Source organism: Mustela erminea, chromosome 13 (genome assembly GCF_009829155.1).
Source record: "Mustela erminea isolate mMusErm1 chromosome 13, mMusErm1.Pri, whole genome shotgun sequence".
NCBI classification, from domain to species: domain Eukaryota; kingdom Metazoa; phylum Chordata; class Mammalia; order Carnivora; family Mustelidae; genus Mustela; species Mustela erminea.
In genome coordinates this window covers 10,458,275-10,483,808 of record NC_045626.1, presented here as the reverse complement: position 1 = coordinate 10,483,808, position 25,534 = coordinate 10,458,275, and the positions used below count along the sequence as shown (strand labels likewise).

General features: G+C 34.0%; 1 protein-coding gene across 2 annotated transcripts in view; it reads right to left on the bottom strand.

The window, feature by feature from the left end:
• Positions 1-22,386, bottom strand: part of CDH19 (cadherin 19) — a 73,985-nt gene extending 51,599 nt beyond the window's left edge. For both annotated transcript variants that reach the window (XM_032311017.1, XM_032311018.1), the window contains exons 1-4: positions 22,089-22,386; positions 18,569-18,863; positions 3,966-4,085; positions 2,442-2,606 (exon numbers count right to left, since the gene is read on the bottom strand). In XM_032311017.1, the coding sequence (XP_032166908.1) occupies positions 2,442-2,606; positions 3,966-4,085; positions 18,569-18,863; positions 22,089-22,283 (775 nt within the window). In that variant the 5' untranslated portion in view covers positions 22,284-22,386. The remainder of the gene's footprint in view (positions 1-2,441; positions 2,607-3,965; positions 4,086-18,568; positions 18,864-22,088) is intronic.
• Between the last annotated feature and the right edge of the window lie 3,148 nt (positions 22,387-25,534).

The following is a 25,534-nucleotide window of genomic DNA, read 5'->3' as shown; positions in this document are numbered from 1 at the left end:
GTATACCTTAAATATATACAATTTTTATTTTTTAAAAATGGCCACATTAAACTGAAAAATTTTAAATTTGACAACAGCACAGAAATAAACATCCAGATTTCTAATATTTTTTGAAAAGTCAAAAGATCCGATAACTTTGGTTCTGGCACAAATAAGCTGAACTGAATCTTGTCTGTATCACTCAGAGGTGTGTGTGTGTGTGTGTGAGAGAGAGAGAGAGAGAGAGAGAGAAACAGAGAGAGCGATCCACTTTTCTCTTTGATACATGCTTAAATAGTCCTCCTATCATGATAACTGCTCATGATTTCTAAAATTGCTTGTAAATATATTTCTGTAGCTAAGACAATCCTCTGGTGGGGGAGGAAGTCCTAAGAAAAAAACAATTTCTCCTAAGAATTTCATAAGAAATTCCTTCTGAAGCTCACCAAGTGATTTAACTTGTCTTATATCTTAAATTGTGAGAGTTGGGGCCTATTCATGCTACAAAAGTGAAAGATACCCACACATATATGGTCAATTAATTTATGACAAAGGAGCCAAAAATATGCAATAGGAAAATGTCAGCTTCTTTAATAAGTGCTGTTGAAAAAAATGGACAACCAAATGCAAAATAATGCAACAGAACCATTATCTTACATCATACACAAAAATTCACTCAAATGGATTAAAGACTTGAACTAACACCTGAAGCCATAAAACTCTTAGAAGAAAACACAGGGAGTAAGCTCCTTGACCTAGATCTTGGTGATGATCTTTTTAATCTGACACCAAAAATAAAAGCAACAAAAGAAAAAATGAGTGGACTATATCAAACTAAAAAGCTTCTGCACAGCAAAGGAAACCATCAAAAGAATGAAAAGGCAACTTACTGAATGGGAAGAAATATTTGCAAATCATATATCTGATAATGGACTAATATCCAAAATATATAGGGACTCATAGAACTCACTATCTAAGAATAATATTAATAATCGACATAAGATCTGAATAGACATTTTTCCAAAAAAGGCATACAGATGACTAACAGGTACATGAGAAAATGCTCTATATCATTTATCATCAGAGAAATGCAAATCAAAACCACAATGAAATATTACCTCACACCTGTTAGAACAGCTATTATTCAAAAGACCAGAAAAAACATGTGTTGGTGAGGACATGTAGAAAAGGGAACTCTGTGCACTGTTAGTGGGAACATAAATTGGTGCAGCCACTATGGAGAGAGCAGTGTGGTGGTGGTTTGAAAAATTAAATACAGAACTACCTTATGATCCAGCAATTCCACTTCTGGGTATTCAACCAAAGAAAATAAAAACACCTATTAGAAAACATATCCGCACTCACATGTTCATTGCATTATTATTCACAATAGCCAACATACGGAAACAACATAAGTGTCTGTTCGTGGATGAATGGATGAAGAAATGATGATACACACACACACAAATATTACTTAGCCATAAAAAAGAATGAAATCTTGTTATTTGCAACAACATGGATGGACCTCAAGGGCATTATGCTAAGTGAAATAAGTCAGAAAAAGAAAAAAACGGTATGATCTCTCTTATATTTGAAATATTATATATGATATTTTCATATATATAAATCATAGGTGAACACAAAAACAGGTGAATTGTGTTTATTTCTGTTTTTAGTTTTAATATATTGAATACAAATAAAAATTTAAAAATATTATCATTTCAAATCATTACAGTGGTAGGTAGAAAAATGAATCCCCAAAATATATGCGCTCTAACACCCCAGAACCTATGAACGTACTGACAAAAGGGAATTAAGGTTGCGGATGGAATTCATATTGCTAATTAGCATATCTTGCGATGTCGAGATTGTATTGGTTCCTCCAAGTGGACCTGATCTAATCACATTAGTCCTTAAAAGTGAAGAAGAGGCAAAAGTGTGGGTCAGAGAGATGACAGTATGTGTAGGATTTGACACCTTTTGCTATGTTGCAGGTGTGTGAGTTATATACAAGAATCAGAAAGACGCCTTAAGGAGCTAACAGTGTCCTTCACCTGACAGCCATCAAGGAAACAGTGACCTTAATCCTACAAACATAAAGAACTGAATTTTGCCAACAACCAAATCCAAAGAAATGGATTCTCCCCTGGATCCTTGAGAAGGGAACACAGCCCTGCAGACCCCCTTGAACTTAATATGGTGACACCTGTGCCATTTCATTAGGATAATAATTTAAGACATAAAGCTTGTGGAAATTGTTATAGAAGCAATTAAAAGAAAACACATTACTGTTTCATTTGTATTTGACTTTTCACACTAATAAAAATAATCACACAGAATAATTAACAAATTATCTTATATAATTCTAGTGCTGTTCCAGTGCTAATATGCGATGACATCTGCATATATTTAACATACGCATAATTATGTTATAATGAAAATTCAAGACGTTTTCTACTTACGATCCTTAAATATAGGTTTATTGTCATTCACATCAGAAAGTTTAATTAATACACTTGTTGTTCCAGACAGTGCTCCAGGCAGACCAATCATATCTTTGGCTTGAATAATGACCCAATACTCATCTTGCAGTTCTCTATCCATTTTAGTAGATATTCTTATGACTCCTTTAAAAATGTAATAAAAATATCAATTATTATTTCATTATTAACCATGGTATCCACCTAGTTAAATTCCTAAGAATTCAATCATATAATCGTTCTTTTGACACATTTTAAAGCACTACAATGCGGTAGACACTGCCCTGAAGAAAAAATAATAATGATAATAATAAACACCAACTCTGCCTGGAGGTTAGAACAGTCATCGGATACTAAGAATACTAGCAGACCCTTAATAAAATACCCATGTTAATATAATCTGCAGGTAGGGAAGAGGAATATCTTATTTCTACCTCAAATTATTTTCTGCTGTCTTCTCTAACATAATATTAGTGTGCTACAATTAACTTTTCCCTTAAGTTTGAAAGAAGTTAATTATGAATAAATGTGTAAATTACAACACCAAATTTATGCAAAAAATATTGTGCACCTGTGATGTTAAAGTCTATTTTAAGTCGTGGTATGTGAAGAAAGGTTTGTTTTTGACCAACAGTTATTCATACATAATCTACCAATAGAGAGAAATATACACACATATTTTCAAATTCAAGATGGACCATAATAAATGTAATAAATATCAACTTTCTATAAAATTATTTACTGAAAAAGTAATTAATGATCACTGAAAAAAAGAAAACTAGGAAAAATTCAAGGCAGTACAAAGGGCAAGGGGATGCTGGCCTAAGGATTCTGGAACACTAACACGAAGACCGAAAATGGCCAGTCCTCAAATAAGGCTGGGGAAAAATGTTCGTTAAAAAATTGTGAGACCTATAAAAACAAAAAAGGGATGAATTAGACCATATTGTGATGGCATTTTAATTGTGGATTAAAGAGTTTTACAAGTATAATCTTTCATATGAATCACTGTAGGAAACGGTGAATGTATTAAACAGACGCTGCTAGAATCTACCTACGTTGGACTCTGGAGAGAATTGGGTGTAAAGGTGTTGCATTTCTCATGTGGTTTTAATCTGCATTTCCATGATGACTGCTGAGGTTAATCATTTTTAATATGCTTGCAGGCTTTTCGTATATCAAATTTTAGTCAATTGTTTTAAGTGCCTTTAATGTATTTTTAAATTGGGTTTTTTCTTTTTCCAGTTGGTTTGTTATAATCTTTACATATGTTTTATATCTTATACACAAATGATTTGTGGTATAGATGGGGAAAATTCAATCTCTGAAAGTTAGAAAAATCAGCTAAAAGCCTAAAAAGAATTAAATGTTTAAAAGTACAACGCATTTATTTATTGAAACATCAGGTTTACTGTACAACATGTTTATAATAAGCAGATGATTTTTTTTCTGACATCTGCTTACTTAGAATACTGTTGAATTACACTTTATTTCATTCATAAATACCTGTTGTTGGTTCAATGGAGAAATATGGTTGGCCTTGTAGTAAACTGTACAGGAGACGAGCATTATTGCCACTTGAAGGATCATCAGCATCATTTGCTGTCACTTGGATGACTAATGTTCCTGAAGAAAATATAAATGGTAACAAGAAATTAAGACTGTGGTATTATGGAACAATGCATTCAGTTCTATAAAGCATTCTCTCCTTAGCAAGCAAGACGATGATACACATGAAAGACAAGCCCTCCTTATTCAGAATAAACTAGTTATAAAACTAGTATCATTCTGTATAAACAAGATAATATAGCCCCATGCAAAATAGCCCTAATTCCTCTATGCAATGTAGATTTTAAACATGTAAATCTATGCAATAATGAAATATAACCATTAAATGATCCACTACAAGAACCATTCAGGAGCTTTCAAAGGTGTATTATTGGTGGAAGACTCAAAACGGAATTGGAAGCAGTTTACTTTAAAAATCATATTGTTTTGTGAGATTGAGAGTCACTTATGGTTTGTCTCCCTCCCAATCCCATCTTGTTTCATTTATTCTTCTCCTACCCACTTAAGCTCCCATGTTGCATCACCACTTCCTCATATGGGGGGAGGGGGTTTGGGAGAAGGGGGTGGGATTATGGACATTGGGGAGGGTATGTGCTTTGGTGAGTGCTGTGAAGTGTGTAAACCTGGTGATTCACAGACCTGTACCCCTGGGGATAAAAGTATATGTTTATAAAAAATAAAAATTAAAAATCATATTGTGACCTGTAACTCAAAAAAGTCACAGAATGTTGATAAAATGTTAATAAAAATTATTGAAATGTGCTTGAATTAATATCAAGTTTAGGGAGGCCATAATTATCTACCTAGTTTAATTCCCATCTCTAAAATTCTTTCTTACTTCGAAGAATTCTTTTTTTAAAAGTACAAAGCAAAATCTACCAGATACTGATAAGGAAAGTGTTCTCATGAAAATTCAGTAACAATCAATAAAACACAATGTAAGTATTTGTGCATTTAAATTCCATTCTTAAATTAAACATATTTATTTAAAAATATTAAGCTTTTTAATCATCTTTATGTAAACGTGGAATAGCATTATGGGTCTTGTTGGAAATCTGCATTTATTGAAACACTATATTCCGTGTCAGTAAGAATGGCAACATGAGCATCACAGAATCAAATAGCCTATGTGCTTTTCTTTATAACTAGCATCATTAATATTTTAATCACAAGCTAATTATAAACTGAGACACTCTAAGAGGAAGCCCTTCTATTCCTCTGTAACAAAATTGTTGAAATTTTTACCGTGGCCCTCAAATGTATGTGATCTTTGCTCTTTTGTTTCAGTATTTTGTTAGTTACTTAACACTTGTACAACCGCACAAAATGTAAACACCCTAGTTTCAAGCGTCTTACAATACATTACTTCCACTTGTGACAACACAGATGGACCTTAAGGGCAGTATGCTAGAACCAAGGCAGAGAAAGACAAAGATATCACTTACATGTGCAATCTAATAGAGCTGAGCTCATAGAAACAGAGGTTAACAAGGTCTTAGGGTGTGACAATTGAGTAAATACTGATCAAAGCCTAGAAAACTAGTTAGAAAACAAATAAGTTCTGGAGAGCTTATGTACAGCATGATAATTACAGTCAACAGTATTATATTGTATATTTCAATGTTACTAAGAGAGTTTATCTTAATTTGTCTCCCGCCAACCTCCCCCACAAAAGATATGTGTTGAAGATGCTAGCTAAAACGAGGTGGTAACTATATATTGCAATATATAGATGTACCAAATCAACATATAGTAGACCTTAAACTTACACAACATTATATGTTGAATATATCTCAATAAAATAATAAATTAATAAATAATCAGCAAATAATAAAAGGCATTTCTGTAGTAACTGTAAACAGTTACTCCAAGAAAAGGATTCTTAGGGACTCTCAATTCAATCACTTTGTATTGGGCAAGAGTTGTTCTTTAACTACCCTCTGTGCACACATTCATTTACTTTTTCTACATTTCCTCGCCATGTCTCCATTTCATTTCTTTATATAGGAGAGCTCCATCCCTAGATTCCAGAACTAGACTACCTGTCTACTCTAGCTTCAGGAGCAAAAGTTAAAATCATTATATATTAGTTTATGACCAAAAGAAATTCTTACAATTAAGACTTTAGACCTCTTTACCTAGTACTTTACAAAATGAGTACCAGGAAGATCATGAAAAAGCACTGACTCACAGATCACCCCATCGTTTATAGAAAAACAAGTTACAAAATTAGGGGTTTTTCCCCCCAATTTTTTCAAGCACATTTTAAATTGATGCTTCATTTACTTCTAAGCAGAACATATTCCTTCACTGTTCTAATGTGTCACTCCCTTTCTCTCTACTAAATGGAAAACCTAATATAAAATATTGTGGGTATTATTCTACATAAGAACATAATTTATACAGGCCCATCTCAAGCATACTTGTCAAACTATTTTTAAATGTTTATTTTCACAGGAGAAGACATTTTGAATTTTTGATTACTAAAATTAAAGGATGTTTTAACATCAGAAAATGAACATAATTTGTGGCATTAATGGCTTAAAAAAGAAAAATGTAAAACAAAAATTCTTATTAGATATATAAAATAGATCTGAAAATATTCTATTTTTATTTTCAGTAAAAACTCAGAAAATTAGGGAAAAGAATGCAGCCTTCTAAATCTGATAAAGGACATTTTTTAAACTTTGACAGCAATCATATTTAATTATGAAGATTTAGAACTTTTCCTTCTGGAGTAGTTAAAAAGCAAGATGTTTATTGTCACTGCTATTTTTTTTTAAAGATTTTATTTATTTATTTGACAGGCAGAGATCATAAGTACGTGGAGATGCAGGCAGAGAGAGAGGAGGAAGCAGGCTCTCTGCTGAGCAGAGAGCCCGATGCGGGGCTTGATCCCAGGACCCTGGGATCATGACCTGAGCTGAAGGCAGAGGCTTTAACCCACTGAGACACCCAGGTGCCCCTCACTGCTATGTTTTAAAGCATTGTATTGAACCTTCTAGACAATGTGAGGCAATGCCATGTATACCAAAATGAATGATTAAAGATGATGATGACAGACCAATAATTCATATATGATGGATGGATAGTTGGATAGATAGATAGACAGATATCAGAAACATTTTTTTTTAAATTACAACAATTATTCAAAGGTGACCGTATTTTTGTTAGAAAATCAAGCAGAATATTCCTAAGAAAAGTTTACAGGCGAATATTAAATTAATAAAATTAACAAGGTCGCACAAAACTCCATTTTCATGTACACCAGAAATACATATTTATAAAATATTTCAATTAAATGCATAACATACATAACAAATAAAAATATCCAGGAACATCTAAGCAAAAATTATTAAAGATCTCTACAAAAAAACTAAAGAGATATTAATGATCAAAAATGAACAAAAATACTGGGTTTATGAATTTGATGACTTCATAGAAATATCAACAAATTGATCCACAGTATAAATGCTATCCTAATCAAAATCCTAGCAAGTTGTATTACTGAATAAATTAAAAAGATGATTATGAAATATGCCTGGAAATGCGAAGGAGCAAGCAGGCCAAGACGATTTTGGTGAACGACATCTGGAACACTTGTACCGACAAACAGCAAGGCTTAGGACACAACCACATCAATGAAGACAATATAGTGTCAGTCCCTGGAGCAAAAAAATACGATAAAACTGCCGAGAGGCTCAGAACCCAGAGAATACACACGTGGTGAGAACTCATTTATGCAATGGTGGCACAGCTGAGCACTGTAGAATCATTTCAGTGAATGTTGCGGGCTCAAGTGGCTATCTCCATGCATCTACGCATCTGTCTGTTGGTTATCTCTCTTTTGACCTAGGATTTGGCACGTGCTTCATACCTTTCGCAAAAATTGGTTTAAAATAAATTATAGAGGGGCATCTGGGTGGCTCAGTGGGCTAAGCCTCTGCCTTTGGCTCAGGTCACAATCTCAGGGTCCTGGGATGAAGCACCACATTGGGCTTTCTGCTCAGCGGGGAGCCTGCTTCCCCCTCTCTCTACTGCCTCTCTGCCTACTTGTGACCTCTGCTTGTCAAATAAATAAATACTCTTTTAAAAGATAAATAAAAAGTAAATAAATTACAGATATACACGTGAAAGGTAACAAATATAACAGAATAACGAAATACGAAATTTTTTATATAACATCAGGGCAAAAAGACAAATGCCAAACTTCTTAATCAGGATCCAGTGATTGATAACCTGATATTCATCTCAATGCCCAAATCCCTGTTGGTGTTAATTAGACATACTCGTTTGTTCCTTTTTCCCATCCTGGATTGGTGGCTCTTACTCTACTGAAATGCCATTCAGTAGAGTCTTATGCTTACTGGTGCATTTACTCAGTTGGTGTATGAAGCATGGTACATGCCTCACATATGAACCAACCTGCTTAGCCTCTTCATTCATTTCATCAACATTTTATTGTGCTCTCACTAAAACTGACAAAGTTGGTTTAGCAACATTAGTGGGTCAAAAATGAAAGTTTCTTTAATTATGTCAGTAATAAAGTTATTTCTAAAGGACAAGTGTACATATGTACATTAATGAAAATACTTTATATAAATTAACATTAACTATATCACTGGATAGATATTTTTCACATATAGTTTCATTATTTAGTCAGTTTTTTAGTTTAATTTTGTTTTTATGAACAGCGCCCTGGGTTATCACTAGCTCTCTTTTAGATTTAATCATGTCTTAAAAGGAGACATTTAATTCAATGCCCGTATGTCTCATACGCTACTTCTCACACCCCATGGAAGAGCCATGAGTATGAAGTAGATGTCCCCCATATTCACTCTGGCTTACTATAATGCACTACTAATAATATTTTTAAAAATAAAAAAATCAGGACCAAATGCTTTCTGGACAAAATACCCCCCCAAAATAGGATTAAGCAGAGCTGTCCTAGGTGAAACTAGAGATCTGATCACTATTTGTCACAAAATCTTCCTAATTTTCTTGGCTGTAATCTGAAATAGGCCCCTCCCAAGGAGGGCAGGAGGAAACCAAAGAAAGAGGCAGACCATTCTAAATTGGTAGGTAGTAGTTGTATTGTGCAAGAGAACTTATTATGAGGCTTGATTTGGGTATCTGTAAGACCAGCAGTTTTCTGGATCTGCCCACCAAGGCTTGAAAGTTACAGAGCCTCATGTAGCTTCTATTATTTATACCTTCCTGACTCAACATTACATCTCCATCTCAGATCTGGATGTGTGGGGCAACTTCTGAGAGGAACCAGGCTAGTGGAACCCACATTCCAAGGACAGGGGAGGGGCTGAGGAGCCTCTGATTTCTGAGGCCCAGCACACAGGTCAACTGGCAGTCACATCCTCTCAATGACCACCCCAACGTCCACAACCTCATGACCTGTTCTTACAATCTTACATGCTTCCTCTGTTCCATGATGTGGCCTGAGCCATCAGCAAGGGGCTTCATTAAAACGGAGGTAGCTCCTTTGTCAGCTATCAGGCTGCCCTGAAAGCAGGTAATACTGACATATACAAGAAAAATACAGATTAAGAATAATTCCCCAATCAGAGACAACTGTTTGTACCAAGAATCCTGTGATCTGTACCACTCATTTGCTAAGTCCCCCAAGCGGGGGGTCAGATCACTTGTATCTTCATGTGATTTAATAAAGATGACAAACTAACAGAGTCATGAGGTATGAACATATAACATTTGTTTGAATAATGTCACAGGCACCTCCTTGTGAAGCTCTAAGTGTCCAAGGCTGTTTTACTTTAGAGGGCAGCTTTTATCATCCGAGACATGTCAGCGTTCAATTAGGGGCAGACTTTGGTTGCTATCATCCAAGTCTTGCTGGGTGAATGTAAGGGCTTCTGTGTCAAGGTCAATGGGAGGAACAAACAAAACAGCCAAATGATTAAACTAGCAGGAAACAATATGCCCACCTGGCCTTGAGGAGAGGGAGGTCGGCAGCTTCAGGAGCTTGACCTGGCTGTGCATACCACGTGTTTGCTGGGGGAAGGAAGCACTATCAGGAGTAAGGAGACGATCTGGGGGTGGCATATTGCAGAGCAGACCCCAAACCTCCTTCCTTCCTTCCTTCCTTCCTCACTCTCTTTTTCTTTCTTTTTCTTCTTCTTTCTTTTAAAGGACAGTGTTCTATTCCAGGGATAGTCTGTTTCAACAGGACCAGTTACCGCAGGACAACGGGATCCCAGTGAGAAGTAAACAGTTTCCATTCACCCAGAGGGGCGAAGTAACTCACTCACCCTGGGGGGGCATCTCATTGCAAATTCCGGTAAATAACTTTTCCCAGGCGTGATGAGGCTTGGTGTTCTCAGAAGCGTAGTATGTGAATTTGAAGTGCAGAATTTGGGGCAATGGTGGTTTCCCCTGGCTTCTATACCTTTAGGGTATTGGTGCCTCAGCAGGGGTCCCCAGACGGGCATATGGAGCAACACTCTCTACTGGTTGGTCATTCAAATCTATGAAAGCCTGGGACAGTACTTTAGCCCACTTGGCCAAGGTGGTTGTACTTGTTAGTAATTTAATCTGCCTTATATTTCTTTCTTTTTTTTTTTTTTTTTTTTTTCTTTTTACCAACCCTGCTTTTTGGGCATTATGCAGGAGATAGATCCTCCATTCCAAATCATGTTCTTTTTCTGGTCTTGCATATTATGACCTTTGAAATGAGACCCTTGATCACAATCTATCTATACACAATGCTCAGTTTCCCTAATTTCCTAGTAGTGACAGCCTGGTTCACATAATGACAAGGGAAAGCATGTTTCCACACAAAACCAGGCATGTTTAAAATTCTCACTCCGAGGGAGGGGACCAATATAATCAATTTGCGAACCTGTCAACAACTGGAAACTCCACTGGGTGGCCCCAGACTCCTTTGGCAGTTGCCCTGGGCAGTGTTTAGAACACACATGACATGCTGTTACTGTATTAGCCAAGTCACTGTCTTTCAAGGACAATCGAGCATCCTTAGCAATAAGCCATCCTACCTGAAGTGGACATTCTTTTTATCTGCTGTATCTACTAAAAAGTCAGTTGCTAGGGAGAATACCCAAAATAGGGCGTCCGCTGCTAGACTGCCTTTTGGTGACCGAAGGGTTCAAAAGTCAGCATGTGTCTCTGAGTTGAGTCATTATAGCTTGATCAGAGACAGCTGTATTGCGTGGAAATGAAAAGAGACCATATGATTAGACTCTTATAGTCTAAAAATCGTCTTAAGTCAATTTGTATCTATTCTAGCAATGAACAAAAGTTTAACTACAAAAAATTCTCTCAGAATCATTTTTTTTTTTTTAAGATTTTATTTTAAAGTAGTGTCTACCCCCAGGACAGGGCTCAAACTCACAATGTGGAGATCAAGAGTTGTGAGCTCTAGTGACTGAGCCAGTCCGAGGCCCCTCAGAAACATGTTTTCAGAAGAGGAATTTCTCAGTTTACTTGTTCCGATAATAAACATACAAATGTAGTATTTAATGCTATAATTCTGGGTTCTATTATTACATTGATGGTTGATATTGTTTGCTATATTACTGCTGAGACTTACATAAATGGAAATTTCAAATCAGTTTTGTCTTTTAGTTAGATTCTGAAATTTTTTTTTTTTAAAGATTTTATTTATTTATTTGACAGAGATCATAGGTAGGCAGAGAGAGAGGAGGAAGCAGGCTCCCCGCCAAGCAGAGAGCCCGAAGTGGGGCTCAATCCCAGGACCCTGGGATCATGACCCGAGCCGAAGGCAGAGGCTCAACCCACTGAACCACCCAGGTGCCCCAGATTCTGAAATTTTTAAAGTTAGTTTTTGTAAAAGGACTTTATGAAAAGTTTAAGACAATATTTGACTTTACCCATTTTTTGTCAGCAATACTATATGGTGAAAACTTATTATTATGTAGGTTACACATGATGTAAACTTGTACAAATTCTTGAGAGGAAAATCATAATTTAGTAGCCCAAACTATGGGAACTGGGAACTGCAGTTTGCCGATATACTTCATTTGTTTTGACACAAGCTATGAAATCATAAGATAATGGTATATTAATATGAGATAAAATATTTATTGGATATGAGAAATTACATATAAACTATGCTTTCTGTGGCATTGTTAATAAGTGCTAAAACTTACAAAACAACATGAAATTTTTAAAGCTCAAAAGCATTACTGACAGCATGAATATGATTTCCCCACACATTAGACATATTCTCCTACCAAAAGTAAAATCTAATGTAAGAACAGTGTAATTCCATCAATATTGATTTATAAATGGATTTTAGTATTAACCACAAGTATTACAGAAGACTGAATGATTCTCACTTAAATGTTAAGTTTAATATTAGTAACAAAACTTTATTAAATGATATCTCATATTTCACACTGAATGCTTTATCTTCTTTCTAGTGATTATGGGAGATATCCATAAAAATGTAAAACAGTGATAAATTTTGATATGCAGACTAATTTAGATATCCTGCAGGCAATAGAGAAGTCAGCAACCTGTGACAAAGACATTTTGTATGTAAAGTTTCCACTCATTATAGAATACTAAATAAACAGTGTGGCCTAGTTTAATATATGTTTGAATGCCAAGATCTGAACTGTAGATTTCAAAATGACTCATTTATTTTAGTGTGTAACTTTTTGTGTGTTAAGTTCAGTGGTAAAAATATTAAACAGGCTTTTCTTAGAATGAAGATATAAATTGTGAATAGGCTAGCTATTTTTACATGCAGTTTTAGTACAAGTATGTTTTGACTACGCTGAAGCAAATTTATTGAGAGGATGTTGAATTGTGTAATGGTCAAGTTTAAAGAAGCCCAAATTAAATATTATTTTGACCTACACTCTGTGTCTGTGATTTTTATAACATTAAAACAGATATAAAATATTGGGTAATTTAAGGGCATCTGGGTGGCTCAGTGGGTTAAAGTCTCTGCCTTCAGCTCAGGTCATGATCCCAGGATCTTGGGATCAAGCCCCACATCCGGCTCTTCGCTCAGCAGGGAGCCTGCTTCCCACCCTCCCCCCACACTGCCTCTCTGCCTGCTCTTGATCTCTGTCTGTCAAATAAATAAATAAAATCTTAAAAAACATATATATATATGTATGTATATAATTTAGTAAATTATAATTTTATGCAATAAAATTCACGACAGAAATAAGGTTTTAATCTGTGGATCTGCTCATCCTTTCACACCAGGCACTTATTTTATTAGTGAGGATCATTATTTATTTACAGGGACCGATTAGCACACCTCTCCGGTGTTTATATTTGATATTCAATTATTTTACAACCTAGAACCTCCAAGCAAAACTCAAGAAACAGATGATATTTTCCCACTTGTCATCTTAAACATGCAAAATATTTTTCAACTTTTTTTGTTTTTTCTGTCTACCATCACCTGAAAATTAGGTCATTCTTATTCTTGTGTTGTATTTTTGACACCTCTACTTTTCATAATGTGAGAGAATCTATGTCAGACAGATGGACTGTGTTTAAGAAAGCAAGCAATATGTTCAGAGAAAATACAAAGAGTAATCCATCCCAAACTCAGTCACATTCAAGTCATATCTCCAAAGACAGAAGTTTCATAGAAGATAATTTTCAAATTTGATGTATTTTAAGAAATAAGGATTTTTATATTTCAGATAAGTTTCTGCTAAGTGTTGATGCTTATTAAATTTATGAATTCAAAAAGTGACATCTAAATTTACATGTACTTTACATAAATCAAATTCAATCTCTTCTTTTATTACAGGTGACATATTATTTTGATGGTAAATACTATTAAAGCGAATTTCTTTTTCTTCAAGCTTTACTGAGATACAATTGATATACAACATTGTGTAAGTTCAAGGTACACAACATGATGGTTGATACAAATATATTGAGAAATGATTACCACAATAAGGTTAGTTAACACCCCCATCACCTCATATAATTACAATTTTACCTTGTTGTGGTGAGAACAGTTAAGATCTATTGTTTTAGTAACTTTCCAATATGTAATACAGTAATGTTATTATTATATGATCTTTCTACTTTATTTGACTAAAGTCGTCTATCATGTTCGATTTGCTTCTGTTGAACCATCCTTGCATCCTGGAGCTGAATCCCACCTGCTCAAGGTATATGATCTTTTTTTTTTTTTTTTTTAAAGATTTTATTTATCTACTTGACAGACAGAGATCACAAGCAGGCTGAGAGGCAGGAAGAGAGAGAGAGGAGGAAGCAGGCTCCCGCTGAGCAGAGAGCCCTATGCGGGGCTTGATCCCAGGACCCTGAGATCATGACCTGAGCCGAAGGCAGAGGCTTTAACCCACTGAGCCACCCAGGCGCCCCAGGTATATAATCTTTTTAATGTGCTGTTGAATTGGGCTTGCTAAAATTTTGTTGACAATTTTTGAATCTGTGTTCACTAGAGATACTGACCCATAGTTTTCTTGTGGTGTCCTTATCTGGTTTTGGTATCAGGGTAAGGCTAACTTTGTAAAATTAACTTTGGGAGTTTCCATCCTCTTCAGATTTTTGGAAGAGTTTGAGAAGGACTGATATTAATCCTTCTTTTAAATCTTTGGTAGAACTTACCAGTGAAGCCAATCGGTCCTGGGCTTTTATTCGTTGGGATGTTTTTAGTTACTGAGTCACTCTTACTAGTAATCTGTCTGCTCTGATTTTCTGTTTCTTCGCGATTCAGGCTCAGTGGGTTATATATTTCTGGAAATTGAAATGTTTCTAGAAGTTCTGCACTGGGAAATTTTACAATTGAGGAATCACTATTCAGAGACTATCTGCAGCACTTTAGGTCAACTGTGTGCTCAACGGACTCCCATAAAGCTGCCCTGGGTTTTATAACCACTGATATCCTCTGTTCATCTCCCAAGCCTCATTTAAAAATAAATCTTATGTTTATAAGGTTTATACATAAACCTTATGTAGTTTTTTGCCCATCCATGTACTCATTTTTTTAACTCAGTCATCAAAAACTTCAGGTCCTGTGTGACTCCTAGCCTATTAGACCTTATATTTTTGTGTGGGAGAGAGAGAATAATTTTGTAATTCCAGACTAATGAGTGGAAAGACAATATTTCATCTCAATTCTATTTGGTAGCTCTAGTATTAGAAGTAATTGCATTTTAAATATAAATCTTATCAGTAAAAGCACACTATAAATAAATATGTGTTTTAATAAGCAACAAGTAGTTTGTAGTTTTCTTGGTTTTCTCTTCTGATGACATCCTCAAATGGAGATTCCTTTCAGTACTCTACCAAATTCTACATACAAAGTACAGATTCAAATATAATAACTGGTATTTGACTATAATACAACACACAATATTTAAGACAACAGAGAATAAAATGTTTGCATCTGTTGCTTTGTAAAGGATAAGAATGGTGGGTAGAGTGTTTGGAAGCAAGATTAACATTCGAGAACCTATAAAATGGCATTAATATGGAAAGAACATGAAGAATTAAGTATATGTTCAGGTAAAATAATTCATATTATTCATTATTTAAATATTGAGATTGAGGAAAACAGAAAAATCACACATAATATTGATTGATTTCTTCAACGCAAAGCTAATAATTCAAGGAATGCTTCAGAGGGAAACCATCTACACTCAGTTGACAGAACAATGGGATATTCTTCTATCTCCGTATAAAATAACATTTCTGACAATAGCTGACTATTGTTCTCTTGGCCACTTAACTTGCACAGAAAGGAATAAAAAGTGCTTATTGATTTTAGTATGATTCCATAAAATGCCTGAACCCAGACTGGCACTCCCACAAGTACACAGATTAACTAGGTTGATATATGCATGAACCTTGAATTGCACAGCAAGAGATCTGTGCTAGTCAAATACCATACAGAACAAACCAAGGTTTTGTGATGTCTGCTGAATCAACCACAGTCTTGTGGCCACACTGATGCCACGATGCAAAGACGGTCCTGCACATACTGCAATCTCCTTGTGGATCCACTCTCCAGCTCCACATAACAGAGTATCTCATAATAGAGGACCTCCTCCTCCTATCAAAAATCCCACCCATTTGCTCTCAATTAGTGCCTTTGTCTCATATCTAATGGATAGAAACAAGCACTTATTAACTGGTTTCTTATCAACCAAAGTGTTAACTTAACCTGAATCTGTCTCCTCTACTATTGCTCTAGATTCCATGGGTCCTTTCCTTCTCAAGAATAGTTTTCCATCAGTTATAGCCCCCTGATTTTCTTCCAAAATACCCTTCTTTTGGATCACTGCCTATAGTATATAACTGTGCTTTCAAAATTCCCATCCTAGTAAGTGCTTAAATAATGATAATAATAAAAAAAAATCCTATTTACCTTTATCTCTCTCTACCTAGTGTCCACATGTCTATTTTCTCTCTGTAGTATAATATCTGTTAAAGTTGGCTAAATTCACTGTAACCTCCTCTTCTCCATCCATTCATGCAATAGAATAATCTCCAAAATATTGCAGTCCCATTAATTCAACCGAATTTCTCTTACCAAAATCACTAGGAGCCTTCAACTTGCCAAATCAAAATCACTATACTTTCTTCATTTAATTCAACCTCACAGCAGCATTCCACAGAGCTGGCAGACCTCTTCCTTCGCAACATCTCTTTTCGTGTCTTTCTATTTTTCCTACATCACTGGTCAATCTCAATCATTCTAAATTACAAGTCAATCCCCTTTTGCTTAACAGTCGACTCATCCTGTTCATTTTTCTCTTTTCTACATACATTCTCTGCCAAGGCATCTCATCCATGGCCATGCCTAAATGCTTGCTATTTGACAATAACTCCCATATTAATAATTAATATATGCAATCCTCTTCATACTGTATGGGAATATTTTCCTAGAACATGACATGATTGGACTCTTTGTAAACAACTTCAAATATCATCTCCTAAAATGTCCCACTTCCTCCAGTCAATTAGCATCATACCTTACCCAAAATTAACACTTTCATACACACAGTATCAAATATCACCTTATTTAAAAATAGTTACTGCTTGTGTGGTATAACTAAAACATAGGTTTCATACAAGCAATTACCTCCAAAATTACATTTCAAAAAATATTCTAGTAAATGTTAGGTCCATAAGGTATGCTATTTAGGAAAAAAGAGGAGTAGAAGGAGGAAGTCAACGAGGAGGAGGAGGATGGAGTGGAAAGAAGAAATGTTTCACTGCTTAGCTACCAAACAGAAAAATAAAAACGTGTCATTTACATCTAATGATTATTGGTCATGATATATATTCACAGTCGAATTTGTTTATGCTATAAAGACTTATGTTCTGAACACATGTAGAAAGAAGTCTTTAGATTGCTTCCTGGAACCTCTGGCACAAATAATAAATTGTATGTTAATAAAAAAAATTAAAAAAATAAATTGTTTCCTAGAATATTAAAAAACAAGAATCAGGAAAATATACAACAGAATATATATCTTAGATTTGGTGGCTAATAAATCAAATGTTTAGGCAAAGAAATTTTGGAGTATGTTAGCATAATTTAAAATGGCCATTATAGAACAGAATTTATCACACTTAAGTAAATTTTATTAACTTAATTTTAATATATATTGAGCTATCAAAATTTTCTGACTCAGTGAGTGAACAAATTTTGCATAGCCACACCATAATTTCCTCTCTATTAGAAAGACATTTCTGATTTTCAATGCCTTCAGTTCTTATAGCTTATGGAAAGCACTTGCTTCTATATGCAATATATTTAAAATATTTATAAAAATAACACTGGAATTGAAAGGAACTTTGAAGATAAATACAGTTGCACAGAAGTGTTCAACCACTTTGTTTTTAGTCTTTATGTTCCATGATTTTGATGCAGAGTATTTGTGTCTTAAAAATTGGTCTTCTACTACTCAAACATGCATATTTTTCAGGATGATCTTATGTGTTTTTAAGATACAAGATTATATCCTGTTTTGGAAAATGCATTTTTATAATGGAGAAACTAATAAGTGAATAAGCTAAAGAATTTTATAAATCACTAAAACATACATTTTTTTAAAAGATTTATTTGTCAGAGAGAGAGGACAGAGGGAGAGGAGAGACAGCATGAGTGTAAGGGGGGGATGTCAGGCAGAGAGGGAGGGAGAAGCAGGCTCCGCACTGAGCAGGGAGCCCGATGCAGGACTCAATCCCAGCACCCTGGGATCATGACCTGAGCTGAAGGCAAACACTTAACCAACTGAGGCACCCAGGCATCCCTAAAATGTACATGTTTAACCCTTTTTTCTATTGCCTTGAGGAATGAGATATTTTAACAAGACAAATAATGTATTAATATACAGTACTATTGTTTACAAAATTTAAATAATCATCTAATTTTTAAAAAATATTTTACTTAATATATTTGTAGAAGGAAGTACAAGTGTTGAACTTTCAATAATTCACTTCCAAAAACATGAGCTCAAGATTTTAAATCTGTTGTCATTGTTAATATATCTTTGATGTAAATTAATATGCAATACCTTCTGGAGACATCTCTGGTACAATGGCCTCATAAGGTTCATCTAGGAATTTGGGTTCATTGTCATTGATATCCGAAACTCTGATGACAAACTCGGACTCGGGTTCCACAGCCCTTCCGGTAGTGCTGTCTATTACCTGGGCTCGTAGAGTGTAGAGGGATCGTTCCTCTCTATCAAGCTTCTGGACGGCATATATGTCACCTGTTCTCTCATCAATGACAAAAATACTTCCAGCTCCAGCTCCCAAAAGCTTGTACTGGAAAGAGTTGTTTCCATTGTCTAAATCAGATCTTAGCTGCAAGTGCAAAGAGGGATAATTAAGTTTCCAAGACAGGTTTAAACGGACAAATCAATTTTAACGATTTTATTTTCATGTCTGTTAATTTTTCCCCAAGTTAATAACTCCATGTAATTTCCACAGTATATTAAATCAGGTGAAATATTAATTTTAAGATTAAATTCTATCATCAGTCAGAGAAGTCTGAAATTTCAATGTAAATCACTACATAAATTTTATTACTCTAAATAGATTATTCTAATTAGAAACTATAGTAATTGGAAAACAAAGTACCTTCCATAAATTCTGCACAACAAAACTGGTTCAAGTTTACTCTATGACTATATTCTTGGTTACTAAAACCGTACTCTCAAATATTTGCATTAGATTGGGATGTAGAGACAGATAGGAAGATAATAATCTAGGTAAATTTGAACAGTGATGTTTTATCTCTAGGCTAAAAACACATAGGAAACACTGAAAATATCACCAGGAAAATAAGAAAGAATCTTGAGAAGATAATGAGAGCCTCACCCTTCCTTGTTGGCATTTATAACATAACATAAAATCTACAAGTTGCTTTATATATGCTTTCCCAATAAATTCTCATAACACTGTGAGATATATATTATTGATATAATTATTTATACAGAGAAAGAGAGACTGAACATTTTTCAAACTTTCGCAGAGTCATGGTTTTTATATAGGTTTATGATTTAGACAACAGGTCTGTCTGACCCCACAGCTTCCACTGTTCTGAGTGTTGCTAAATTAGATCTATTGCTTTCCAACAAATTCAACTCAGTCCTCAAATGCATCTTTTCTTCTTGTGCCCTCATTATTTTTATTTTTTAAAGGCAACGTAAATTTGTTCATTCATTGTGTTAATGGAATTTTGAATTTTATATATAAAAACAAGGGTTATTATGATACAGGTAACATTGGTTGGTTGGGTTCTCATACCTAAATTATTTTTACATAAAGAGAAGAAGTATGCCATAATCCCTTAATTATTGTGAATCCATAGTTTTGATTCATCATTTAGGAATATGTCCTTCTTCGAAGTAAGAGCTTCTCTGAAAATTTACAAAGCTAACCAAAGAAATAAAATTCTAAACCAATTCATAACTTTTCTGATAGCTCAAGGTACAATGGACTAATTAATATATTCCTCTGTGACTGGGTAGAATATCTGAAGATATCTAAAACAATGAATTTTAATAATTTTAATAACATGTTGAATAACACTACTATTTACTGAAAGAAACAGATTGGGAATAATAATAAAGAGATAATAAAGTTATAGCTCTTTTCATCTGATAGCTCTTCATTACGCATAAGATAAAACAGAAGTTTCCATGACTCACTAATAAGAAACTGAGGGAAACGAATGTCCTTTCCAATAAGTGAATCAAATGAAAGTAACGGGCGGCTGTGTTTTTCAAATATGATTTTGATACAGTTTGAAAGTTTTATTAAGTATTAGAATGAGATGATAAATCAAATTAGGTAATGAATACATGTATTCCAAGTATATATGCACAGTATAATTTTCATGGATCAGTAAGCCTGATCTTTTTAAGATATATATATGTTTACTTATTTTTTTTAAACATCAGCCTCTTACTGTCACAAAATACACAAGTTAAACACATTTTAATTTCATGAATTCCGTATTATGATATTTTCTGTATTTCTATTCAAAAATATTTTTTAAAATTAGGCAGTTACTATTGGTTTGGCAAATCAATATGCCTTTAATTTTTTACTTAATTGTGCTTTCCAAACTTAATCCCTGTTAACAAAGAGTTCAAAAAGAAAGTCATCTGGACACATCAGCTACATTTTATTTTTACCAGCTCTTTAACTACAGCACCTAAATATTCATTATTACTGTCTTTTAAACCAGTTATCTGTATGTTATTTAAGACTAATGACATTGTTTTAGGCGAAAACATCTGTTAGGATACTTTTGTAAGTATTTTTATGGAATGAAAAAAATAGGCAAAATCAATCACGATGTGAAAGGAGGCAACAGGAGCTGTGCCCGGAGCACGAAAACAAAAACTAGAAAATGTGACAGTCAGCCAGGGAGCTAGTCTCTGCTCTGCTTGTACTGATGCGCTTCCCTGTAGAGCCTTATTCACTAAAAGTCACCAGCCTCTGTTAGTCTGTCACCTGGCTCATTGATGGGAGAGCATACGGGGCTCTGTGGAGTTCACTGTAAATGTGGCTACAGAGACTCAGTTAACTAGCACACGCTTAACCAAGGACCTCGTCTTTGCCATCCTGCCTCTGATTTACCTGCAGTCATCTTTGAGAATAAAAAGATGTGAAATTGCCTCAAAGCAGGCACACGCACATACACAAATGTTAGAAATCTGTTTGCCTAAGATCCTAACCTGAGCCTTCGGTTGAATATACACATATACATTTGCTGAATGGGACAGATGAACTCCTTTGGAATATGGACATCACGCTAACGCTGCAGCTCTCCTGAAAGGGCTAGGAAAAGGGAGTTAATGAATTTTGAGTGCTTCACCCTTTGGGCCCAATTAAATTTTAGTGCCAGTTAATTAGCGGTTAAACTTATTTCAGTTCATTCATCTAGAGAAAGATCCTGACAGAAGAGGACACGGTATTGTAATTACCTCTGTTTAAAGAAAATTGAATAATAATAAAAACCAAAAACATAAATAGGGAATGTTCTATCTCATTAGGGAAATTTTAAAAATATATATATTCTTATAAAAAAGAAAAAATAATTATTCTTTATACTTCATAATCAAATGAAGTGTGTAGGCTCTTGAAGCTACTTAGCTGTAAAAGGGTTTGGTATTAATCTGCTTCATGAAAAATTAATGATGGGTAAATCAACACCTACTGAGCATAATAGAAAATCAGACTAAATGCTGTTGGTAAACGTTATTATTCTCAGTGTGGTTGCTTTGATCCATTACCAAAAATAACACCATCAAATTTCCAGATGTTGATAAATGAGGGCAGTATTTTCATAAGGGAGACAAAAGTAAAATTTGAAAGTCAGAGCTTTTCTTCTTCCTCAAGTTTTGCAAATATTTTAGGTGCTTGAAAATCTGAAACAATTAATTAGGCTGATGTCTGAAGCTTTCTAAGGGTTCCACAGAGAAAATGTAGAATTATCAAGTGACTTAAAACTTCCTCAACCCATCCATTTAGAGTTCTGTAATGTTATTTCCTGTAACACTTTCACAAAACCAGTACCTGGCCAATGTGATAATTAGTCTCGTTCCTTTCCTCTGGTACAAAAAACTGGTTCCACATCCAACCACGCTTCACTCGGAAGTGAGAACCCACGGGGTGCTCAACTTCCTCCGTTGGAGAGATTTCTGTTGCTGTAAAGCAAGGCCATATGAGAGGAATTCCCAAGATAAAAGGTAGCAAGAAGCAACCATTCATTCTGCTCTTTGGATTCCAACTGGTGTTGTTCAGAGGAAAGTGTAGTTGCAAATAAAAACCGTATCTTCCTTTATAATCTTTTTAAGTCTTAGGTTTCTTTCATATTCCTAGGGAACAAGAAACAAACAAAATTTAAATAAAAAATAACACTTTCTCACAAAATTGCTATAGTAAGGGTACAACTTTTGCATTCATAAAAACAAAACAACAATACACACATAATATATCTTCCAAGCTGGTTATATTTTGTTATATGTTTGTTATATATATTTGGTTATAGCTCAGCAATAATTTGAATGGTATAATTAAAAACTTCTGCTCAAGCATCGTCCATTTTAAGCTATAGACATAAATCTGCCTGAAGGTTGAAAAGTTGGTCTGGCAATCTCATTGATTGACAGGTGACACTGAGATAGATTTTTTTGGTTTAATTTAACCTGCTTACATCTTCTATTCTATCTTGGTAAAACTCAACAGTCAAGCCAGGGGAAAAAATGTGATCTTTCTTCTTTTTCTAAATAGCATTAAGTTTCCTAATCCAATTTCCCAAGATACAGTATTAGATAAACAAAATGACAATTCAGTTTGAAATCTGGGGGATTTAATAATCAGTTATATTGATGTTATAAAACAGTCTATGAATAGAAAACCCATGCAAGATATTTGCCATTTTATATTATGAAAGATATGAAAAGAAACGTTTTTCATCTTAACAAAGAGATTATGTTATTTTTAGAAAATAAATACAAAATATAGTGCCGGGGTAAATATGGCTGTTTATAACATATAAGACAGAGATAAAAGATAGCCTCTATTATCAAAATACTAAAAAAGAAACTTCAACTACTGAATTTTGCATGTAAAACTTTTCATTTAACTGATACTTATTATACCAACTCCTTTGAAATGACTGGTAATTCTCACCCTTAAAGAAAATTGAATAGCTTTGCATTTACGACATTGACATAGCACTTCCATATAACCAAATTGGATTTGTTTGTTTGAGACTCATGAAGAAAAATAATTTTGTCAGGTATGTAGTTTAATACTACATGATCAACAGAAAAGCCAGAGTCCCTGTGTCTGTTAGGAGTTTTCTTTATGATCTCATTTTGAATCTTCTCCACACATTTTTGAACAACCACTGAGAGATATTTTAGGTCTCTGATTCTTGTTAGAAAAAGTCGTTAAAAAACACCTAATTAAGAAAGAACAGGCTGTCATAAATGGAGATATTGCGGTGCCTCTGAGTTCCTTTAAGCAGATGTTTTCTTTGTTATATATTTCCTTAATGAAGGCCATGAAGAAATTCAACTGAGGTGAAAATTAAAGATGAATTTCATTCTTACGTTGAATATTTGAAACTTAAATATTTGTTGTTTAGAAATTGCTAAAATATACCTTTTGATAGCCAGTAAATAATGAAAATACTCAGAATAAGTTCAGTTTCTTAATGAGGAAGTTATTTTGTATAAATATAAAAAAAATCACTACCAGTGGTGTGAAATATAAATTACAATGTTGGGAAAATGTATTTATGTCAATTTTATATTATGATATTTTCATTCATCTAGGAGAGAAGTGAGAGGTTTTAGGGAAGATACCGTATTAGATTAAAAGTTATTTAAAACACACAAGAACAAGTGTAAAATAAAGACATTGCTTAGAACTTAATTTGTACAAACGTATTTTTATGTTTACATTTTTTTATGAATTTGTGGCAATCCAATATGATAATTCAGTACCTTGAAATGACAGAAAACATTGTGGATTTTGTTAGTTATAGAAGTTTCTTTGTGGTTAAAAATAAACCTACTTTTGATCATGTATACTGAAACATTTTGGTGTCTAGAACTTTTTTAAAACATTTCAGAAATAGTAGGAGCTCAGGTAAAATCATTGAGGCAAAGGCTTGATAATTAATTCTTGAAATTGGGTCATGAACATTTGCATGGCTATTATTTTATTCTTCACTTGTGTTTAAAATTTATAAATTAAAACAACAACAAAAATAACAATTTATTTAGTATTTTTTAAATCAATATGGTGGACAAAAACCACTAAACAATTTAATTTAGTGATGCTACTAATGAGAACATACACACACACACACACACACACACACACACACACACACAAACATACGAACAGAACCCCTATATGGTGCTGATGAAACTGAAAAACTGGACAGCCATTTTGAGGAATAGTTAGGCCAAATCTACTGTATTTAAAAATTAGTTGAATATATAAACTAACAGCTTTTTTTATTGCTTTATATCTAGAGATATTCTCAAATTTTTCCACTGTGAGGCAAATATAAATTGGGTTAATCAGAAATATATATATATATAGAAAAATAAAGTTTAAATCACAGTACTATATGATACCAATTACAAAGTGTTTTAAAATTACAAGATGATGCCATATGAGACTGTTGTCATACATAAATTGTGTAAAGCAAGTCTAGAAAAAGAAAAGTGATACACAATATTTATTATGGTAATTACCATGCTAGTAGGAAGAGAAATTGGTTTAAAGATTGAAGTTTAGAAATATGTCTCATTTTTCTCCCTCTAAACAATCTCAAGTAAATATGTCAAATAATAACACTCATTAAATCTGGGTGATTTTTCTACCATATGTTAGATTTTTTTTTTCCAGATAAAGTACATGACGTAAATATTTTGCAATTAAATTTAAAATTAAATGTTAAACTATCATTATTTTATAATCCTAAATGATAAAACATATAGGAGACCCTTTTATTTGAACCTCTTAATATAAAGATACAAGAATGAAATGGTAGCAGTAGGTATTCCTGAACTATGAAATATTATGGCTTTGTTTATACTTTTCTAGATCCCAAATTGTCTATAATGGTCATACATTTCAGGGTAAGGGAAAATGTTTCAAATAATCGTCCACTTCTGATTGAAGAGTGTTGACAGCTGTCAGCAGTGCCAGGCTGAGAAATATTCAGGGAGAATCTGGGCTAATACGGAAAAATGCTATCAATTAGTACGTCTGAAATGGGCCCTAGAGAAACAAGCAGTGGCATTTCCACCCTCCATCTCCAGTCCTGTCAGGTGAATGTATGGATGAAAACTTTCATAATATTTCAATATAGGAAAAACACTAATACTGTGTCTCATGTTGATTTGTTTAATCTCATTGCTCATAACTAGGCATATTTATAAATATTAAATAAAATGCAGTGTGAACTACATTTCCTTACATATCTTGAATATATA